Source organism: Falco peregrinus, chromosome 4 (assembly GCF_023634155.1).
Source record: "Falco peregrinus isolate bFalPer1 chromosome 4, bFalPer1.pri, whole genome shotgun sequence".
NCBI lineage: Eukaryota > Metazoa > Chordata > Aves > Falconiformes > Falconidae > Falco > Falco peregrinus.
The window spans coordinates 30184947-30202321 of NC_073724.1; the positions used below are offsets into that span (position 1 = coordinate 30184947).

The following is a 17375-nucleotide window of genomic DNA, read 5'->3' on the forward strand; positions in this document are numbered from 1 at the left end:
TGAAAATGACTGTTGTTGGAGTTTACAGCACTTTTGTTCCATATTAAAGAAAGTTCTTCCTCTGCTTATTCCAGGGGCATTGGTGGTTACAGGACATCTGTCTGAAGCCTCTATTTCACTGTAGTAGATTTCAAGAAGAACTTTTACAAGAAAGTTACTTTTTAATGTTTTACATTGTTACGTAGTGTAATATGTATGTGTATGTCTGTGTATAATTATGTTTTATATAATTATACGCTATTAAAATAGAGCTTCTTCTCAGGATTTTTTTTCCCTCTTGTTTGGTTTAGTTTGTTTGTTTTTCTTAAGATTACAAACCACTGTACCAGCGATCCTTATGTTAGTGTTTTTATGGACCTGGCACATTTTTTCCGACCTATCCCATGTCAACTTTAGAGAGCACGAGTGTACAGTTGTGCAGAAAGTCAGCGCAGATGGGCGCTGGTCTTCTGGTGGGCCTCATTTTAACTCTATTTTGACAGCACAGTGTAAAAAACATAGTGAAAGACACTACCCTGTGCTAATGCCATGGAAACATAAAGAAAATGAGGAATTCTCGCCTATTCTGTATGGCTGTGGTCATAAATAAATGTGCCCATGAACTTGGGCTCCTAAATCCAAACTGAGAATCTTGATTGACTGCATGACCCAATTCCCAGAGTGGACTCCCATACATCCTGCTGTGTGCTGAGAACTTGCAAAAATCAGGCCACTTACAGATGTACAAAAATAAATAGCAGCTGCCTCTTCATGTCACCCTTGGCCATGTGTCATCATCACAAAGAATGCTCTCTAAACTTGCACAGGGGCTTGGTCCCATTTTAGCTGTCTCCTTCCTTTTTGAATGTTAGCCCCCTTGGCATATTGGTCTCCTAAGAAGTGCCCAACTACTGCAGTATGGCATTATAAACTTAAATTGTTTTTTTATGCTTAGTTGCTTAAAATAAGTCAGGCTATAGCTGAACAGATCATGCTTTGCAGATGAGTTACTGTCATTGTGCCTATGACAGATGGATAAATAGATATAAAAAAGATGCCCTGTTACCAAGAGCTCTCAACTCTATTTTTCTTCTTGAATTTCCTTTTTTTTCTTTTCTTTTCTTTTTTTTTATTTTATTTTATTTTTAAGACTTCTGTTATTTTTGGCAGACCAGGCTGCTGAGGGGGAGCTGGAATTAGATGTAAAACTGTGGTATACTGTGATATAATTTACATAAGAGCTACATAAGGGCTCCCTTATGTTTATTCACAGGCTTAATCCAAGCTCACATACCTCCACTGTGTTCCAGCCATGAAAATTTGTTTACTATTTCTAAAGGCTAATGAGACCTATTTATGGGTTGCAGGAGTTGGTTTTGACAGAGAGGCTAGTATACGCTGCTCTCTTGTTCATTCACAATCTGTACTACAGCGGAGACGAAAGTTGAGGAGGAGGAAAACCATCTCTGGCATCCCCAGAAGAGTGCAACAAGAAATAGGTGTAGTATAAATACAAATCTTCCGTAGATAGCTTTCTAACCAACTTAAATTGCAGAGATATGAGCTGGTAGCCAGCCTTCCAAAGAAATGAAACCTCAAAAGCGTAAATGCTTGTGGAGCTTGGGAATTATGTGGTTTGTTTTTTTGATTTACTACAGTAAGCAAAGCTATATTACTCCATATGGCCTTGATGGACCAGGAGCCTTACTGAGTAATATAGATGTACGTGTTCAGCTCTTATTGTGTAAATGTTAATCAGTTCTTTTTTTTTTCCATTTTATTTCTGTTATAAACCCATAGTTATGTGCATAAAAAGTAACTAGATTAAGTGAAAGTTTTTTCTTGCATGAGGGGAGCTTAAGGTAAAGAACTGACAGATGTTGCTCAGCAAATTGATGATGAGCTGTCACAACAGCCGGATAACTCACTCAGATGAGCAGTTATATATCTGCCTTAGACAGCTGCTGGTACCCTATGGGAAACTTTCCTAAACGTTCCTTTTATTTTTCACGTTCGTCTTCGATTCCTTCCTTTCATTCTTTGTTACCAAGGATATTTGCCCGAAATCAAGCGGCTTAGCTCACTTTTTGTCCCAGGTAACTTAGAGGCAACTCTGTTGAGGGCAAATGCACTGCAAAATCGGAATTAACCCAAAATGAAATTTAACAGGATCATTATTTCTTAATGTTCATCTGCACCTGAAGACGGCTCTGGTGTCTCAGTCGGTTGCCATGAAACTTGATGGGAAGCAAAAGGAATGTGTTTATCATGGGGAATAAGCAACCAGAGATCCTACAAAAGAAAGATCCTGTTGCCTTGCAAATATTCTTGGTAGTAAAGAAGCAGATAATGGAAATTCTGAACAGAGAGGTAGTCCCAACAGAATTATTTTTAGAAGCTCACGGAGTGTTTTGTCCAGCAGCCACTCCTGAAAACTGTCTTTAACTAGTTGAAATAGAGTGACAAAAACTGAAAACTTAGTATTTGTCTTAATATTTACCACAGCAAGATCAGCTCCGCGTGAGATCGCGTTGCAGAAATAGGAGAACTAAGATCACATTGCAGGACTAGGAGAATTTCCCCACCTCACTGGGATGAGGTCTGCCTTATATAGCCTTTATAGCAAAGTTAAATTTGGTCCAATGCTCAGCAAGACTAAAAATGAAAAAATACAGCAGATAATGCACCTTGGGTTGCTCCGCGGGTTGTCTCGCGCCAGGAAATGTGGAGCTGTCTCCCACTCACCCAGCTTTCCATGTGTCCTAGATTCAGACGAGTCACCGGTGGCGAGAGAGCGCAATGTGATTGTGCATGCAAACCCTGACTTCTCCGGCTCCGGCAGCAGGAGGTCGGGGACCCGGGACTCAGAGTGCCAGACGGAAGAAATCCTGATAGCTGCTCCCTCCCGGCGGCGGATCCGTGCCCAGAGGGGGCAGAGTGTCGTTGCCTCCCTCTCCCACTCTGCCGGTAACATCTTGGTATTGGCGGACAATGGGGATGCTGTCTTTGCTGCCGCTGTAAGCAACCGCATCCGCTCACGGAGCCTTCCTCGTGAGGGTGCCCGGGCCAGTGAGGGCCATCAGGATGCCACAGCCAAAAGTGCAGGGTATGAAGCAGAGTGCTTCCTAGCTGGCCAGGAGAGGATCCCAAAAAAGGGGAAGGAGGTCTTGAACAAGCAGGGTTCACAAGAGCGCCAGCCCATCGGTTTAACTTGTCCTCAGCACCTGCACAGCCCTGAACACAGCATCGGTGAGAGGGGGAGATCGCGGCTGTCAAGGATGACCGACTCGGGCAGCTGCGAGATTTCATCCAACTCGGACACCTTTGGGAGCCCCATTCACTCTATTTCCACAGCAGGAGTCCTGCTCAGCAGCCACATGGACCAGAAAGATGACCACCAGTCCTCCAGTGGCAACTGGAGTGGGAGCAGCTCCACATGTCCCTCCCAGACATCCGAAACCATTCCTCCTGCTGCCTCTCCTCCACTGACGGGCTCTTCACACTGTGACTCTGAGCTGTCACTCAACACCGCTCCCAATGCCAACGAGGACTCCAGCGTCTTCATCACAGAGCAGTTTGGTGACCACGTGGACAAGGTTAGGGGCCACAGGGCGAGCTCTTTCACCTCCACCGTGGCAGATTTACTGGATGACCCCAACAACAGCAACACGAGCGACAGTGAGTGGAACTACCTGCACCATCACCACGACGCCTCCTGTCGCCAGGACTTCAGCCCCGAGCGCCCGAAGGCAGACAGCCTGGGATGCCCCAGCTTCACCAGCATGACCACCTATGACAGCTTCCTTGAAAAGACCCCCTCTGACAAGGCAGACACTAGCTCACACTTTTCTGTGGACACCGAAGGATACTATACCTCCATGCACTTTGACTGCGGTCTCAAGGGTAATAAAAGCTATATTTGCAACTATGCAGCCCCGGGCTCTGAGAGCGGCCAGACCGGGAGCGTGACCTCCAGCCTGGCCGATTGTGCCTGGCAGGAGTGTGTGAGCCACAGGAGGCAGGGACGGCAGAGCATCTCGCTGAAGAAACCAAAGGCAAAGCCAGCCCCACCAAAACGCAGCTCGTCTTTGAGGAAATCGGAGGGCAGTACCGACCTTCCTGACAAGAAAGAACCAAAGATCGGTGGTGGGCAGCACGTCTCTCACACTGCCAGGGAGATGAAGCTGCCCCTTGAGTTTTCAAACACACCTTCCCGAGTGGAAGGCACCAACCTGCCAGCCAAGCAGGAGCTCCCCTGGGCAAACCAGGGCGACAGCGGGTTGAAGGACACTCCATTCGACACCACCGATATCCCCTCATTTAAAGACGAAGGTGCTGAACAACCTCACTATGCAGACCTCTGGCTTCTGAACGACTTGAAATCCAGCGATCCTTACAGGTCCTTGTCCAATTCGAGCACTGCTACGGGTACTACAGTCATAGAGTGCATCAAGTCACCGGAGAGCTCTGAATCCCAGACATCCCAGTCCGGGTCACGAGCCACCACCCCATCCCTCCCCTCTGTCGATAACGAGTTTAAGCTGGCCTCCCCTGAGAAACTGGCAGGGTTAGCCTCGCCCTCCAGCGGGTACTCCAGCCAGTCGGAGACACCCACCTCTTCTTTTCCAACTGCTTTCTTTTCGGGACCCTTGTCTCCAGGGGGGAGCAAAAGGAAGCCGAAAGTACCAGAGAGGAAGTCATCGCTGCAGCAGCCGCTCTCGAAAGACAGCACCGCCTTGCTGAGCAAAGACCTCGAACTTCCGATTATACCTCCTACTCACCTCGACCTAAGTGCTCTTCACAATGTCTTGAGCAAGCCCTTCGCTCACAGGCACCAGCTGCATACCTTCAGCCACAGCAAGCAGAGCGCGGTCGGGGAAGCCCTGCATCCCAGCCCTCCCTCCGCCCTCGCCATCACGCCCTCCGTTCTCAAGTCTGTCCACCTCCGGGCAGTCAACAAGCCTGAAGGAGGGAAACAGAAAGGCAGCACCCCAGACCTGCTCTGCATACAGGAGACCGCCCTGATGGCAACTGACATTTCTCCGGGCAAAACGACGAGGCCGCTCTTAGCTAAGAAACCAGTATCACGCCAGTACTCCACAGAGGACACTGTAATGTTGTACATTGACACTTCCCCAGCAGAAGTGCGCCCCGGCAAGCCACCTTTAGAGAAAAGCGCCTCTTTCAGTGGGCAGAATAGCTGCGAGCAAGAAGCTGTAACTTCAGCAAGCGTGGGTCTGATTGAACTCAAACCTGGGAAGGACCAAACACACCCGGCCACCGAGTGCTCGCCGGAAAGCCCTCCGAATCAGGTGTGCGCTGTCTCTGTGGACGGGTTTCAGAAGGGCTTAGCTGTCCTTGGAGGTGATGATGAAGCGAAGAAACCCGGCCAGGGAGCAGAAGCAGAGCATGACCTGCAGCAAGCGCAGGGTCAGCGAGAGCTCTCCATGGGCAGTGAGGGGAGGCTGGAACCTGGGCCTGCGGGCCAAAGCCCAGCTCAGGCTGAGAGAACAGCCATCGGCGACCAGCTTCAGCACCAACCTGATGTAAGCCACCATGTGCCTGGGAATATTGGCTACGAAGCAGAGATGGCAGCAGAGAATTCACTCAGTGAAGTGAGCTGCAAGCAGGAAAACGATATCGTATCAGGTATCCCAACCAAAAGTGCCTCTGATGATGGCAGGGCAGAAGAGACGGTGGGCAGCGCCGACGAGCCTTCACTGAAAGGTCAGTGGTGAACTCTCTCTGCGTTGTACCTGGTGGCGCAGCTTTGGATGTGGCTGGTAGTGGAGCCAAAAAGTAGGCTGGTGTTGCAAATCAGCTTACTTCTCTAAGGTCAAGCACAGAGCCCCCCTGATCTGTTAGCTGGCCAGCCAACCTAAAGATATTTTATGCTTTTTCAATGTATTTGGAGTGTATTTCTCTGCTGTTTCTTTCCTCCCTTGTGCTGCATTTCAGGGGGAAAGGAAAAGGGAGGAGCACTACCTGGGTGCAGAGGAGCCTTATTATCACAACTGTACAGTAAATGGGAGATCCTAGCAGTGTCCCCTTTATGGGGTCCAATATGCAACATACATGATGTTTAAATTAGAAGATAAAGTCTGTATGGTGATACCAGCCACTCTGTTGTGAACCCAGCTAGTGCCTCACATTGGTGATGCTGTTGCAAAACACAGTGGGGTCTGACTTATAATGTGGCTTCTTTTCTTGTTTGAAGAGTCTTCTCCAAGTGATGAGTCCATCATGTCTCCGCTGAGTGAGGAGTCGCAGGCTGATGCTGAGGATGTCTTTGTGTCTCCAAACAAACCCCGCACTACCGAGGATCTGTTTGCAGTCATTCACAGGTGACCTAACCTTGCGGCAAGGGGAAATGGTAACATGCAGTTCAGTGCAGCCACCCACGAACAATAGCTGCAGGTTGCTTATTCCATGGTTAAGTCTTGTCCTGAGACTACCTTGTTTAGTTTATTGAGCTTTGTTTTCTAAAAGGCAGCTTTTAAAAGATGTTTTGTTGTGGTCTGGTATGCACTCTTAAGTACCTTCCTGGCATGTGTAGGATGCTTTACAGATAGCATCAGGCTGTTCTCTCTAATAAACATACCTGTCTCCAAAGAGGACTACCCACAGGGGTTCCTGCCTTCTGCCCACCAGCTCTACTCTGGTGAGCAAGTCATTGTAGTGAGAATGATGAGAAGGCATCTCTTAAATTTTAGAGTATTTTGTATTCAGCTGAAATTTGCAATCACAACTGAAATTACAGATTTCTGATATCGAGTGGGTTTTGCTGAGTATTATTATTATTACCTAAGACTCTGTATGCGTTGTCATCTTCATAAAGAGCTGGTTGAGCAGACATTGTTTTGGAAGAGCTAGATGATGTTGAGAGGGACCCCGTGGCTCAGTGCCTCATTCGTTGCACAAGAGCTATCGCGGCTTAAAGTGCCATTAGTCACTGCTAGCCTCCAATATCTGACAGGGATTATGAGAACTCTAGCTAATATCAAAGCATAGTCAATCTGTAGAACTCCAGGCCAGCATTAAGTGTTATCCTACAAAGTTCATGTATGAAAGAGTGTGCCTTTGTGTTTTTACAGATCAAAAAGGAAAGTTCTTGGGAGAAAGGATTCTGGAGACCTTTCTGTAAGAAACAGATTGAGAGCTTCATCTGGGACTAGCAGCCAGCCCCCCACCAGCAGCACACTGCCCGTCAGCAATGTGCCACCAGCCAGCAGTGTGGGCACTCCCATCAGCAGTCAGAGGTCCCCTGGGCTCATATACAGGAATGCCAAAAAGTCCAACACATCCAATGAGGAGTTTAAACTACTGCTCCTTAAAAAGGGCAGCCGGTCTGATTCTAGCTACAGGATGTCCGCCACAGAAATTCTGAAAAGTCCTATCTTGCCTAAGTCTCCCGGAGAGCTGATGGCAGATGCCCCCCAAAGCTTGGAGGAGTCTCCCCCAGCGCCGAGCCCCGATGCATTGTCCTCGCTCTCCCCCTGTTCCCCCAGGGTCAACGTAGAAGGATTCTCCTCCAAGAGCTTTCCCATGTCGGCGTCTTCGAGAGTGGGGCGCTCCCGGGCGCCACCGGCAGCCAGCAGCAGCCGGTACAGCGTGCGCTGCAGGCTGTACAACACGCCAATGCAGGCCATCTCCGAAGGAGAGACGGAGAACTCGGACGGCAGCCCCCACGATGATCGGTCTTCTCAGAGCTCAACGTAGGTTGCACGGGTGCTAGGGCCAGGCTGCCGACACCACTTGGGCTCTGTAAGGATGTGAATATAAGAGGCCAATGCTGTAGCAGTCAAAAAAAAAAAAAAAAAAGAAAAAAAAAAAGAAAAAAAAAAGAAAAAAATTGCAGGGCAATATCGATGCTTCAATGTGTTTGTGTTTGTAAGCTGGGGAAACAGGACTACAGCTGTAGCTATTTATTATGTTACATTTTCTAAAAGGAGGAGGATAAGCTATGTCTGTTCTGTTTTCTTTTGGCTTCATTTGGTTTATCCCACTCTCATTTCCGTTGTCACTATAGATTTCAAGGCTATACACATTCCATAGAGTTAAAAGTGACTTTGGGTTGTGGGTTTTTTTTCTAGAAGCTGCCCATCTAGAAACAAATTCCTCACTGTAGTGCTTCCCTAGGAAGAAAAAAAAAATGCTCTTGAGGATTGGTATTTTTCTACACTAAAATGAGCTGAAACAAAATTTAGAAGAAATTAAAAAAACATATGTAAATACCATATTTTTGATAAAAATTTGTAAATAGGATTATCAAAAAGTGGACGTGGCAAGCAATTTACTGCATAACAACTTTGTTTATAGAAGACAAAAGAAGTCAAATGTAATAACTGTATTCTGTGAATACCATTTTCATATCAAACATAAAAAGTTCACATGGCCACCAATAACCACTGTCAGTGCGACAAGCCTGAAGGATGACACTGAGCAGTGGAAAGGAGGAATTCTCCACCTTAGCTGAGGAAACAGAAAGGCTGACTGTGATGGGATTAAAGTAACCATTTGTCTTTCCAAGGCAGCTCCAAAGAAGCTAACTGAAAAGCACAGCTGGGAGGGTGACCGTGAGGATCGGTGGGGAAGGCAAACATGCTTCTGACAGAGTAAAGTCGTGCCTGATGCAAAGCCCCAAAGGGTCCCATCCCACAGCCTCCCCTGGGCCTTTATTCTTGCAGGGATCACTTCAGAGAGGATAGATATGAGAAGAAATAGTACTTAACTTTCATATTCCTATTAGACTATTGGGATACATAACACGGTCATAACCTGGTAACTATAATCTTTAAACACGATTAGTTTCTGGTTCGTAAAGGAAACAAATAAATTATAAGCATGCAAGAAGCGCTTTCGATTTATCAGTAAATATCTGCAATGAGTTTTCAGTGAAGCTTTCTCTTTGTGCTGATGAGATTCATGCTACCTAAATATTTACAAAAATGACACTGTGAAAACGTAGCTGGGAAATAGGTATGTGTATGCATTATTTATATTCATTGCTGAGCTGGGAAGGGGAAAGCTCTGGTTCATTGTGCCAGCCACGTACAGTTGGGATCTTGTCTGGGTTTACCAGAAACGCAGAACAGGGTGGGGGACTGGGGTGGGGTGGGAAAGGAGACAAATCAAAGCAGCTGCTTTGATAAAAATGAAGGCAGGGAAATAAAAGCTGAATTACTTGAAGTTACTTGAATTTTCTCATCTTAAAACTGCAAGAACGTGTACTTTTAAAACTTAACCTGTGAGTCGCTTTATACTTTTAATTTTTAAAAAATTAAAACCAACAGGCCTGATTCTCCTTTGGGCCGCCACGGCTTCCATTGATGTAGCCCCATCCATGCTACTCAGAGAACAAGGCCCTCTTTGTCTGAAATTGATGCAGTTGGTGTTGATTGCTGTAAGATGTGGTTTGGAATAGAGGAGAGGTTAGTGCAGAGGAAATAGTGCGAGGAGGAATGTGGTGTGCAGTAGGACAGGTTGAGTAGGATGGCAGAAAGAGAGTACTTTGGTACTAAAGGAATCAACTAAAAGCTGGCTTTAAGCATAAGTAAATGATAGGAAGCAGGATGTGTGAAATCGGTTTTTACCTTTTTTTTTTCTTTTTTGCTTTTAATCATGTAGTGCATAAAGCTGAGAGTTTTTAAAAGTGGGCAGAGAATGTCTTAAAGAGGAAGGTTCTACCTAAAACTGTTATGATTTTAAAGAGTCTAAGCAAGTCAGAATAGTTTTAATAAATCCCGAATGTTACTCCCCGTAGGGTCACGTCTGATTTCATCTAGCACTTACCACAAGAAATACATTAATCAGGGTTTCCTACCGTCCTCCCGTGTAGCCTAGTTGTGTTCGGTGTGCAAGGTAGAGTCACTGTGCATGTGGTACGTGCGTTGGGAAGAGGGATGGTCCATCAGCTGAAGGACTGCAAAATCGGGAAGTCTAAATAATCTGAAAGTCTAAAATAGTTTTCACAAAGGTAATGAGAGAAGGGGTTTGGAAACAAAAAGCTAATCACATTAGTAGCTTAGTTAAGAAAATAAGTCTGAACACAAGTGAAGTGAATGAATGAGAATGTTTTAAGAGGAAACGTTTAGCATGTAACAAAATACTTTCTGGAGAACGTAAGTAAAGGAAGATTAGATATTGGGCAGAAAATTCTTAGTTTGTCATCTTCAGTTATTTTCCTTAAAAATTTTACCAGGAACACTTACATGTTCAATAGTTCTGAGTTAAATAGTCATTCACAACTGTAAGGAGAATACAGCTGAACTGACTTTGATGATATCAATTTTTATTGGCAATCAGTAATTTCATAAAGACCATAAGTAAATATATATACACTAATTTATTTATTTTTTTACCAGAATGGTGAGGCAATACTTCACGTACAAAACGGCCACAGAACAACCCATTAAAATATAGTCTTACTTCGTTTGTTTAATTTCCTAGTTTATATTTAGCAGATTGAAATCCAAATAAAGAGAGATTTTAAATCCACTGTGAAGAAAAAAGTTCATAACAAACATGGGAGTCAGAGGAAGACGGATGGCGGGGACCCCTGTAGTGTCAGAGGTGTGCCATTCAGGCACCAGAGGACAAGCTGTAGAGCGAAGGGAACATCACTCACCTCTTGAGACAGCGTATGGTACATGCATCAGGTAACTGCTGAACCGTCATTGCAACCTACTGTTCCATTGTTTGCACTGATGTTATGGGAATGATTTCTGAAGTTATACAGCTGTGTGTTCTGAAAAATAACATTTTCCTCCATTTCTTTTTTTTTTTTTTGCCTTTTTTTTTTTCCTGTTTGTTTTGTTGTGGCAGCATAGAGGATGTGGAATAGTTGTAGCAAATAAAGCATATGTTTGCTTTTGCCAAAGGTCAGTGATTTGAGTGCATTTGCTGCAATGGTGGCAGATAGAGAAATACTGTAGGTTATGACTTAAAGAATTAAAAAAAAAATTAAGAAGGTTACAGTGTAACTATTTTGGTACTAGCACCAGTTCATGCTGGAAGAAAAGACAATGGTTTATGGACTTGCATCCATTTTGTATTTTTGTAATATTTGTAAATACGAACTTTTTAAATTGTTGCAAAGATGGTTTCTTTTGTAAAATGTTTTCAAAGTTTACATTAAATCCAAGCCTTTGTATATTTTAGAGCTGTGCAACACTTTAAGTCTTGTATTTATTTTTAGTAAAAACGGTGACAGTTTCATTGTGAACCCCTCTCAAAAAATGTGTCGGAAAAGTTTGATTACCTAGAAAGTGTGTATAGAAACTGCAAATAAACGTGACTGCAATTAAATCACACCTTCTCTTTACTTTCTTGTAATGAGATGTGAAGTCTAATCTACAGACTACAAGTATGCTATTTCCAAAGGTAAGTCGTGGTGTGTTACATATTGCAAACCATTTGTTTTCTGTTCAACTCAATTTTTTTTATAAAATGAGTAAGGGGAAATCTGTATCCAAACTGTCATTGACCTTAAGTGGAATTTTGCCCACAAGTATAATTTTGCCCGAATATGAAGAATGCTGAATTTGCCCCGTGTCTTTTACTGGTAAGGAAGAGGTAAGAGAAAGGAAGCTAGGATGAAAAACAGATGAAAGATACTTCATCTTCATCTGGAAAACAAAGCAAACTGCAACTCTTCAGACCCAAGGCACAGAGAATCCAGTGATTGCATCTTATCAGATAAAGCAAGCTATGGGCAAAAGACAGGCCACAAATCATGAAAGCAAACTTAGAATTGCCAATGCTACTTTATTTTAAGGAAAAGTTTGGTTATCAGGAGGTTGATAAGTCAGGACATGGAAGGTAAGTGTTTGAATGATAGCCCCTGCACTTGTCTCTGAAAATTGCATACCTGTAGGAAAAGGGGAGGGGAAGATGTGCATCATGAAAATTTGGTTTCAGCTGTCATTTTGTCAGTAGCTTTGCAGCACTGCATTTTGTATTGTAAAAATATGTATGAAGAAAAAAAAATGGTGAAATGCACAGGGTCTGATCGGCTTTGGGGAACACTGCTGGGCTATCTGCTGTCATGCCTTGCAAAGATGCGATGATTGCCCTGATGGGTGTGGTCTTCTACTTGGAGTAGTCTCCAAGCGGGAATTGGTTTGCATAACATTTTGTATGCAGCGTGACAAGCAGTCAATGATTATGTAGAACATTTCCTACTGTATAGGGTGCCTTTCCCAATCCAGTAATACACGTAAGAAAGATCTGCAGGAAAAGCTTAGCCCGTAGAGGCAGGCATAAACTGGTTTTAATTTGCCCACTGTACACCTCTGTATTTTTTCATGGTCAGTGGAAGAGAAGATTAAGCATTAGACTACATAAAATATATGCAGCGATTTTTTTATATATACAAAGTGATATCAGTGTAACTATTCACAACATATGTGTAGTCAGGGACTTTTGTACATCTTTGTAAAATCCAGGCTTCATCCTTGGGCATATGCACAAAGCGTAGGGGCATTCAGGGAGCATTGATAGTGAGGGTGGGGGTACCTGAGAAGGTGACAGCACCTCTCCAAACTGGACAACCAAGGAGCAAGAGAAGGAAAGGTGTTTTCGCACCTTTGTTTGGATGCAGGAGCTTGCCAGGCCCTGGGGCAAGCATCTTTCCTGGGAAGAGGGCAGCCCCAAGTTCTGGCTGCAATCCTAGTACTGACTCCTACCCATGCTTCTATGGGCACTTACTTGACAGACTTGGTTTTCCATAAACCTGTTTTTGGTTGCATTGATTATATTTCCCTCCTTTAATTCTCTACTTGGTGACAGAAGCGTGTATTAACTGTTCTAATAGTTTCTTGGAATTAAAGTCAGGCTGACAGGTTTTTAATTACTCATCCCATTCTTATTTTTAACTTCTGTCACATTAGCATCCTCCTGAAACTTCTCTAGAGCCCAACATTATTGGTTGTAAGAAACCTTCAATGGGTTCTCCCCATTTCCTGACTGCAAGTTACCCAACTCTGCTGACTGAAGATGTCTGTCTTTAATTACTTTAGTACGAATGGAAAATTCATGAATGGAAATCGTATCACCTTCAGTCCCTAAAGAAAAAACTGAAGAAATGTATTTGTAAGGAACCTGTATTCTCCAACATAGGCTCAAGGCCAAGACAACCGATCAGCAGCTAAGTACAGGCTTTCCCACTAGATTCGCTTGCATTGCCATTTAAACTTTCACAGAGTTGGAAAATCAGAAAACCACTGAATGTTTACAGAAATTTATCCTATAAGAGATGCTAGCACTCTCAGTAAAGTTTAGTGTTTTCTTAGAAGGTAAATTAAAAAGCTGTGCAAAACAGCAGTGGCAGTGACAGCATCATGGACAAGAGCAGCAGTTTTAATGTACTTTCACTCTAAATAGGTAGATGTCAATTTTATTATTATTTTTTTAACAGAAGATAATCAAGCTCTGACACAAATACTTCTTACTATTGCCATTTCACAAAAAGGCTGCAAGCCATAAGCTATTCCTGTGAGGAAACAACTGCCCCTACATCTCCCTTTTTAGTTCACTGGCATCTTCAGCTGGGGTGAGAAGAGAGGCAAGGAACGTTCCCTCAGCCCCAAAATAATAATAATAAAGTCCAAGGAAATGCCATTTCTTGATCACTCACAGGTTAATTCAGAGTGTTCATCCGTATTACAGCAACATTCTCCACACCTAGCCGTGAGGTACTAATGAGGCACGAAAATAAGCCTTTTTGCTGATGGCACCTGAACAAATAAGAGAAGCCTTGCCCTCTAATAATGGTTTTGCCATAGTTTTGATTTAACATTAGGTTGCTTTCTTTTTATATCACTGAAAAAACTTGTATCTACATAATAAGCAATGACCCCATGAGTTTCCTGTGGAAATTCACACTGTGGTTTTCAGTGAGACTGAGAAAATGAAGTAACGTGACTGAACTTGTGGCTTGGTCAGTCTGTTAACGGCTCACACTGAATCTAGGTCAGGTGGCTTAGTTCTACTGCGAGCCTCCAAAACTGAAAAAATAAATCGTAAGATAAAAACATTTTTATGAGTAAAGGTCATTCAAAATCTGTAGGAACGTGACATTCCATTCCTAAGCAGTCAAGTTTATATATACATTCAAAAAGCTGGCACAGGACTATTATATTATTACTAGTATTTAGTGTTCATCCTTAATGCTCTCATTTTAAAAAGCAACTCCTTTTGGTATTCATTAAAGGTTTGCTCAGCAGCAGACACCCCTTACATAGTTTCTTCATTATGGGTAATGAAAACAAATGGGTTTATGACCATTTAACAATCATAAAGCCTCAAAAATGAATCCTCCAGATCGGTCTTCACACTTCCGCTGTGTTCTTGGGTTTGGTGGATAATTTAAATAAAGAGCTGACCCAAAGTAAAGTGAAAGATTTATAGACCATAACCTCTAAGTACTGATGCCAAACCATATTATCCTAATACTGTGATCCATTTCTGTGCATTTCATTTTGCCAAGCCAGCTGAACCATCAAACAAGTCCTGACAATGTAAATTTAGGCTGTAATTTCTGTTACTTTTAACTCAATGCACAAAACAAATTTTGGTATTTATGAAGACTGGTATATAACTGGAGTTAATCCACAACTTCACTTGTCATTTGAAATGTCCAACTCTACAAAATACCAAGTTTCAAACCTGAAATGAAGATATTACAGAAACAGATAAAGTAGGTAAAGTGACATTTTTATTTTATTGGATGGATCCAACAACCATGAGTATGGGGAAAGATGGCCAACAAATTAATTTCAGGGAATTTCCTATGGAAACTTATCAAAGAAAAAGAAATCACATGTAAAGCAGGGTTTCTCACTCCTTTTGAAAATATGATTCTGCATTCAAATGCATTATTAGCTGGCTCTTTTCCCTATAATAACCTCCTGCCTATCTCCCTTCAGTTTTCTTTTCAAATCCATCCTGCCTTCTAGATGATTAGTAAGCCACTGAAACGGCATCTGTAGACATATAGAGGAATGCCTACCACTTTATATCGTCAAGACAAAACTTTCTAAAACAGCACACTGTAACTCAGAACAGAGTTGGCCTCTACTGTATCAGATCATTCCTTTTAAATTAGCTTCCCTTCCTGTACTCCTCTTAGCACTACTTTAAATATCTTTCTTCCCCTAGATCCTCCAAATACCACTGCCCCACAAGACTATGGAAATATCTGTTTCCTTTCAAATCCAACATATCTTTATCCTTGCCCCGAGTGTTTCCTTTCCACTCTCAGCAGTACCCCCTATTCCTTGTTCTGGTGCTTCACTTCTTAGTCTGTGTCCGAGTACCCCATTCAACTTCTGTGGCCTCCCAGGACCTACCTGTACCCAAATAATTCTTTTCAGGGACTGCTTCCTTACATCCATACAAAACATTGCCCTATCATAAAAAAGTTCCTCTGTTTCTGCAGAAAAAAATAAAGGGAAGATAAAAGCTAATTTTGAATACAGCATTGTTGGCTGGGCTCCCTATTACTCAGGCATTCTCCCATCTTCTCAAGCTTTATGGGAAAGTGAAATTCTTCGTTTTACTCCATGTTATTTCAGGCCACTGCTTTAACTGGAAAGCATCAGAAAATTCTGATGTCTTTTGGTGAAGAAACTTGTGCAAGAAACTAGATGTACTGCACAGATTCAGTTCTAGATGGGGCTTGTGGATGCTGGTCTTCCACCTTGCTATCTATGTCAGAGAGAGAAAAGGCTTTTAAAACTTGCTAAAGATCAGAAAGTGATAAAGGCAGCATTGACTCAGTCTGTCCAGTAGCTGGCCCTGGATCCCAGCCTGCCCAGTTGCTGGCACATAGCAGTCCCTGAGGCCACAGTGACTGCTGGTACAGACCATCGCAGCCTCCCACCATCCCAGATTTCCAGACCTGGCTGGGACTCCCCTGGCACTCCCCTAGTCCCCAGTAGGCAACATCCCCGCCCCCCCCTCCCCACCCACCCCCCACCCCCCCCGTTGCATCCTCAGAGACACAGAGCTATTCATAGACCCAGTGTTGGCCCCGGCACCCTGATCCCCAAGTAACCACCACCCTTTGGTCTTGCCCTTAGACACACCCCCCCCCCTCACCCCTTGAGACCTGCCAGACCCTATGGTCTCTCTAGCAACTGGCCAGGCCGCCCCTGGTCCCCAGTAGCCAACTGCCCTATGGCCTCACCTTTAGACACACCAATGGCTCCCAAGCCACTTCACCTACTGGCTGGAGAGTCCAGCTTGGCCTTCACTAGTGCTTGCATGCTGACCACAGGCACTTGGGTCCTCCGACACCGTGATCTGACCATTGCTGCACTCAGACCGCCATACACACACACATTCACAGAACTCTAATCCCAGTAAATAGCTAGAAAGTTAATACACTTATTCCTCTCCAATTCACCTTAATCCACCCGTTTCTCTGCTTTCAGTTCCTTCCCTTAAACATCTCTAATGTAAATCCTGTGCAATCCTGAACTGCTCCTCCCCCATAATATGCCCCATACCCCCAGGCGTACGAACAACCTCCCCTCAGTCCAAAAGGTGCTCTAGTGTTGGCTCATTTGATGGGTCTCACACCAGGACAGGAAGCTGGGCATGAGACTGCTGGAGCAGCACTGGGAGGGGCCTGGACAGGGTGTCTGCTCCTTTGAGTCCTTAATTTAGGTTCCCTTCAGCCTTTGTGCCGCTGCCCTCGTTAAACACGTGGAAATGAGCCTCTGATGGGCTGATTACCTCTGGGAGGGCCTGGCACTACCTGGGACAAGGTATGAATTTGACTCCCCTTGCCATTGTCTCTCCTTTCTCCTTTGTGTGTGTGCAGACTGGCTTTTATCGGGGGAATATTAGGTTTTGCGATAAAAGATACAACCGGATAGGAACCTGTCTCCTTGCACAGCACTTCCCAGACATCTCTTTTACCTCCTGGTAGGGCTCTTGGCTGGACCTGCAAGGATTGCCCTTCTGTTGCCTTGCTTTAGTATCTCCGTGGTGCTGCTGAACAGCACTTTGGTCCTGGCAGGCTGTCATACAGCAATTTGCTGCCCCAGACCATGAGCAGATCAGGTCCCATCACTATCCTAGATCTTCTTCCAATCCCTCCCCAAACATACTTGCCCCACAGAGGTCCCTGTGCTTCCAGAGGGGAATGTGAGCACACCCAGAGGATATCTGGGCAGGGCAAACTGGCCCTGCTGACCCACCTATCCCCAACCCCAAATTAAAAAAAAGGGAGTTGGCACACAGAGACAAAGAAGGTAGAGGTAGGGCAAAAAGCACAACATTATTAGTATAGGTAGGTGTATTGGGTCTAGCTGAGCCCTGTAGCAGCCCTCATAGTGCTGTGCTTGCATTGGTAGCTAGGAAGGTGCTGATAACCCACCAGGGTTTTG

At 44.2% G+C, this 17375-nt stretch overlaps 1 protein-coding gene across 4 annotated transcripts in view; it reads left to right on the forward strand.

Moving 5' to 3' along the window:
• NHS (NHS actin remodeling regulator) overlaps positions 1–11286 on the forward strand; it is a 261283-nt gene extending 249997 nt beyond the window's left edge. For 3 of the 4 annotated variants that reach the window (XM_055802280.1, XM_055802281.1, XM_055802283.1), the window contains 4 exons: positions 1347–1478; positions 2746–5706; positions 6197–6323; positions 7074–11286. In XM_055802280.1, coding sequence (XP_055658255.1) covers positions 1347–1478; positions 2746–5706; positions 6197–6323; positions 7074–7698 — 3845 coding nt within the window. In that variant the 3' untranslated portion in view covers positions 7699–11286. The remainder of the gene's footprint in view (positions 1–1346; positions 1479–2745; positions 5707–6196; positions 6324–7073) is intronic. The other variant, XM_055802282.1, reaches the window with a different exon arrangement.
• Positions 11287–17375: the final 6089 nt, after the last annotated feature.